General features: G+C 50.3%; 1 protein-coding gene across 1 annotated transcript in view; it reads left to right on the top strand.

Annotated features, from left to right (window-relative positions):
• The first annotated feature begins 393 nt into the window (after positions 1–393).
• Positions 394–6,000, top strand: part of LOC106743965 (lachesin-like) — a 58,689-nt gene continuing 53,082 nt past the window's right edge. Inside the window, exons 1-2 of the mRNA XM_014618324.1 lie at positions 394–789; positions 2,027–2,209. Of these exons, the coding sequence (XP_014473810.1) occupies positions 2,086–2,209 (124 nt within the window). The 5' untranslated portion in view covers positions 394–789; positions 2,027–2,085. The remainder of the gene's footprint in view (positions 790–2,026; positions 2,210–6,000) is intronic.

The following is a 6,000-nucleotide window of genomic DNA, read 5'->3' as shown; positions in this document are numbered from 1 at the left end:
TCTCTTTCTCTCCCTTCGCCCTCCCCCCGCCTCCGCGGCCGGTGCATACACGACACCGGTGCATACACCTTCGCTCAGCCCCCTCCACCCCCGCGCGTGTAGACGAAGGTATTCGCGAGGCGCGGTAGTGTGCGTGCGGTATGATGAATGAACGACATTTTAGAGGGACGGAAGTAGCGCGCGGTCCCACGTAGCCCTTTCACGCGATCGTACGTCACACGCCGGCGGCACACCGGGGATCCTCGCGAAGATGCGCCTCGCGCGGGAGCCGCAGTCGCCCACGTGGAAGTACGGACCAGCTGCGGTGGAAGGATTTAGTGACGCACCAGTTCTCCCTCTGTGATTACGCGGGACCTACGGTCGTTCATTCGTGACAGCTGATAGGGGCGAAAAGGTGCGTCCGCTGTTCGTGAGGGCTGTTCTATTTCGCGAGATGTTCCCTTTTGGTAACGAACGACGCAGCGTACGGCGGTGCGACGAGGAAGTGCGCCGAGCGATCTCGAAGATTAGACGCGAACACGCGGCCGCCTGTCAACTCGACGAACTCGTGGGGCTGCGCGTTAAATTGGGATTTCTTATTAATCGCGAGTGCGCTCGGTGTCGCGCCGGGTGCACGTGTGAAGAATTCACGCGCAGCCAGGACGACGGGAATGACGGACCGTAAGAGCAGCGGACACGTGGGTCGCTTCGGCGTGCTCGATGTCTCGTGAATATTTTGTGACGACTGCTGTGGTGTGCGAACCACTGTTCTGAAACCTGGTCTGTTACTGTGTTTCGCGGCGTTCTCAGGTAACTTGATGATCTCTCCATGAGAATATTTCCCTCCGTTTCTCTCCCTCGCGCGCGTTATTTTTTACATAATTTTTTCCTTATTAATACATTAGTAAATATATACATTGCTGTTGGCTGCGTGTGATTTTTAGAAATATTTTCACGAAATATTAGAACTGTTCGAACTGAATCTTTGATTTTCGATTATTCGTTCGTACAGCACGAACAGGTAGAAATAATTTTAGTACGTTAAGGCAACGTTACTATTGCGGGTGTTAACAGAACCGTCTTGTCGCGTCGACCTTTCAACATCCTCTCGCCGACAGCTCGATGGGGTAGAGTTGTAGATTAAGCTATTTATTCAGCCTCATTGGCGCACGATTGGTTTATAGCGGCAACTACCCCGCGCGGATGCGGACGCACTCACTGAAATCCAATGACAAGCGAAATTAATATCCCCGGCCGTGTTGTGTGCATACCGAATTAATTCTCTGGCCGATTGTATGATTTGTCGGGGCCGGGGGTAACACCCTGCCGAATAACGGCGCGCGCGAATACAATCGGAATCAAATCACGTTCGTTTTCGATCGAGTGTTCCCCGCCGCCTCACTTAATGTTAACTTAAACGGGAGGGTCGCGGCATATGTCGCGCGTTTCGCGCACGGTCGCCGTTGATCCCGCTGCTCTCGCGACAGCAAATAACGCACACTTTTCACAGGAGCACGCGCTACGTGCTTTAATACGCTCGCCTCTCGTTTTTGCCGCGACGCTTGAAATCGTAATCGCGCCGGAAGTAATTACTTTCCCGAGTAATTGCGCGCGCTCGCGTATAACGCTTCGTTGCATAATTCGGCGAGGTATTAGGTACATCGTTGCATATAATATGAGATGTTAACGTGATTGCGGGGAAGATCATTTTCTCGCGTTGGCTTTCACCGTCCACGCCACGCTCTCCCGAATAACGATCGTTTTTACGCGCGATTTAACACGGTCGTGTGAAAACACGAGATACCCGGCGCTCTTGTCCTTAATTGTAGGATGAAGTTGTCTCGCCGTTATCGACGTTTCGGCGAAAATTCGCGACACGGAGACCCTTCGATCTCGATTCGCAGGCGACGTTGTCGTTGCTCTGCTTACAAAGTAAACAACTTGTCCCTCTCGCGCGAGATGTCGCCGATGACTGATAGAAATAATACGAACGAGTGACAAGTGTTGGAACTGTCAGTGAGAAAGTGAATTTCTTTTCATCGTCAAGCAGGAAGATACGTCACCCCGGTTGGACTATTGCGACTTCGAAGAGGCGGTCGACGCGAAATGTACCGGAAACGATGGACCGTAAAAGCATTGGGAATGGATTTGCGGTATAGCGGTAATGGGGCCGGTCGGCGCAAACCCTTCAAAATGATCAGCATCTTCTTCCTCGCTATGCTGCTGCACGGTGAGTAAGTCTCGAATTCGATCTCAGATCATTGCGATTATTGCGGCCTGTGTGCTGATGAATTAAAAAACCGGGTATTAATCAAGCTATCGTGAAATCAGTCATTAATCTATACGCCGATAATAGGATTCCGTCGGCATTAGCTAACGCGACGATATCTCGCCGCGTGGTCGCAAATGATGTTTACTTGCAGCGTGATTCGTACACCGAGATTACTTTTTAATAAGCTGAAGGGAAACGTGCGACATATCCCCGGCTCGGTGACTGTGTTAATCAAAGCCGGTAATCTGTTCGACGTAACGTGACACGGGCGTATTTTCTCTCTCTCTCTCTCTCTCTCTCTCTCTCTCTCTCTCGTAATTTCTATAAAAATGCGGTTCATCAAATCGCACGCGCGCATCGTACGAATTTCGGGAAGAAAAAGAGGAAAACGGGTGACACGCTCGTCGAAGAGCGAAGGTGCAGGGGTACACCGTGGACTGACAGGCGACTGTCCTACCGGGAAAATGGATGCTAGGAACAACAATGACCCGGCGAATTCGCAAATGTTGTTGCGGCGGGTTAACAAAGGGAGGGGAAGTAGAGGATGCGTACATCGTTGTAAAAAAGTGTACATTCGACCGGCACGTTCGATGGAGTAGCTTTTTACGGCGCGGAGCAGCGTAGCGCGCGAGCGAGCTAGCGAATCCGTCCGGCCGGCCATTATCGGAATTGCTACGAGCATATTTTTCCATTTGATAAACATTGCCGGGCAAACACGGCGGACGTTGTTGCAGCGTGCAGCGCTGCATAACATTCGATAACATTCGAAGAAGTTTTTACGCGTTAAGGCGATGCAGATCGCTTCGAGACGCGTGAATACGCGTTCTATTCGCGGGATCCGCAAATTCCCCGCTCGACGGCTCTCTGTTTATTCAACGATGCGATGTGATTTGCAGTAATAACAGGATGGATACCTTCATTGCGGCTCTCGGGTCGTCTTTTAACGCAAATTCGGCTCACGCAAATTCGATTACTATAACCGGATAGAACCGGCGGTTAGTTATTAATTGGATACAGCCCTCAATATTTATTGCGCGTGAACACGCTATTAATGTATTCCATTATTACCGGTATATCGATGCGCTATGTGTTACTATTAATTAGTATATATTCGCCGCATCAAACGTTGCGCGAACGTTACCAGAAATATGACGCAATTTACAAATCGGGCGACCTCGCGCGCGCGCGCGGCGACTTTATGAATCGATGCTGATCGCCGGCGTTGCTGCGAAAACCAACCGGGGATCTCTTCGCTGCAGTCAGCCTGCAGGTGCAAGACGCGTTATTCACGGGCCGTAAACGCAGGCGACGTAATATCGCCGAGGACATCTCGGTTGTCGAGGACAACCTGTTCGAATAGGAGGACGCCTTTACAACCGCTCTCCGGGCTGACTCCCGTCAGACCGCTGCTCGCGTCAGCGCGGTTCCTCTTGAGCCCCGTAAAATCTCGCGCAACTGATTTTACTTGCCGCGCAAGAAGCATCGTTTGCGAGCGAGCTGCTTCTATTAAAATGTTCAAGTGGATCCCGGGGAGACCCTTATAAGTCGCGAGTCGGGCGTTAAATTCGTTTCGATCGCTCCGATCGCTTCGTCCGCCCACGGACCTTTTTATTATCTCGAAATATCGCTCGCCTCTTAGCGGACTATTGTCTGGCTGCGAGCCACGTGAGAAGAAATTTGGGCGAACGGATGGATCCACTTATCTTCGTGTCGATGCGAAACACACGCGGAAATACGTTAATGCATCATCTTGATCTCGCGTATACGAAATTCCACGCTCCCTCTTCCCGTTGAAATATACGAATATAATGAATACGTATATACGAATAAGAAATATACGAATATAATGAATACGTATTGCGATGTCGATTTCGTAGGCGTGAAAAGTAGCGCGATGGAAACGGCTGTGAAATCGTTTTACCGGTCCTTCGGTGCGTATGCGCGCGTAACATGCGTGCGCGCCATCGGCAGGCGTGTACAGCCTCCAGTACATAAAAGGGCAGTAACTTTTTATTAAATAATACTCCGCGGCGCGTAGTGAATCCATCACTCCTCTATACGCCGTGATGCCCACTTCCGCCGATGTTCTTGCGTTTTATTCGCGTTTATGTGCTTCATCATCCGCCATCTACCGCGGCGTCATACTTCACGTAGTCTGACACGCGCGCCCGCCCCGCAAATATGACGTGAAGGCGCGACAGTGCAACGACGTTCCTTATACGCATATCCTTATCCCATGCAAATGGAGCCGACGTTTTACGGGAAGCCAAAGCTGGACCGAAGTGCTCGGGCAGGGGTGATAAATCCGGAAGCCTGATAAGATGAGGATAATAAAACTGCGCCGAGAAAGCCGAGCTCTCTTAGCTCGCATTTTGCTCCTGAAAGGAGTACATATGTCACCGGCGCATTCTCTACCCCGCGTGTTTTACAAACCCGGCTTGCTCCGATGTAGCAAAATTCGTTCGCGCGTCGTATACGACACGTAATCAGCTCGGATTCACGCACTCTCGAGAAACGAAATGCAGTTGCACGCGGTAATAATGTCGGGAAAAGTCCCCAGCGGGATGTAAGCGATGCCACGAAAGCGGATATGCGTGTCATCAAGTGGCTCAGTCGACGTATATTGATTACTTGATACGCTTTGCGTCTGCAATTTTCAATCGGCTGAATGATCGCGACTGAGTGACTGCAGTTACCGCATATATCCATTAGGAGATTGGAGATCGTAGGTATTCCACATCGTGGTACGATCGCATGCGGCTTGATATGGGGAGAAAAAAAGAGTATTCAGCGGATCTCCGAGGTCGGCGTACACGCGAGCATAATATTCGCGCGCGCGCGCACACATACAACAGGGCAATAATCTCTTCTACATTGAATGGCGATTTTTCGACCGCGCGCGGTGATTTTCGAAATCGTCCTCGAAATATCCCTCTGCCATTTCCGAATCCATAAATCGATTGCCGACGTATTCGCACGCGATAAAGTCTCCCTTGCGGCTGGAGTAAATCGCGTTTCCGCGACTGCCCGGTAGATTCGCGCCGTCGATCGTGTTATCGCCGCCGTCGAAGTTAATTACGATTTGCGGCTCCTTCCGAGCGGCTAAGTCGGTCACCGCTTAATACGATTAACCATAATTTATACATGGGGCTGCGGCTAAATATGCAGGACGTAAATTGTAAAACTCGATACCTCACGACCCTCACATTTACTCGAGATTGATGTTTTATTCAAACGACGCCGCTTAAGATCGAAAGCCGCTTCGCCTCGACGACGCGGCCCGTAATTTCGTATTCGACTCGAATATTTGTCGTGGGATTAAGTTTAGCTAACGACGTGGTATTTCCGTCGCTTGAGGATAAAACGCATCGATCGATATCACGAACGCGGCATTCTCTTTGACACGAGATTAGAAACGTCGTGCGGTACGTGCAACGTGTATAGCACGGACTCGAACTGAGAGGTCCCGTTCAAGATGCAACGTATCGCGTCTAACCGGTTTCGAATTGCGTGTACATAAGTATTCGGCTATAACATTATCCGTAATGGCACTGGGAAATGGGTCGCTTGATAAGCATGGATGACGCTTTAGAAACGCCGATAATACGGGAGAAAATAAAGGAAAGCGGACCGATTCACGAGTTCGCAGAAATTCAGTCGGACAGATAAATCAGGGTTCCCTTTATGGAGACATCTACATCGGATACGAGTAATAAAGCAATAAAAAAATAATCTCCGAGCTATCTCCG

Source organism: Dinoponera quadriceps, unplaced genomic scaffold (assembly GCF_001313825.1).
Source record: "Dinoponera quadriceps isolate SergipeBrazil2010 unplaced genomic scaffold, ASM131382v1 scaffold1128, whole genome shotgun sequence".
Lineage (NCBI taxonomy): Eukaryota > Metazoa > Arthropoda > Insecta > Hymenoptera > Formicidae > Dinoponera > Dinoponera quadriceps.
The sequence above is the reverse complement of the archived record's forward strand: the minus strand, read 5'-3'. Positions and strand labels throughout refer to the sequence as shown.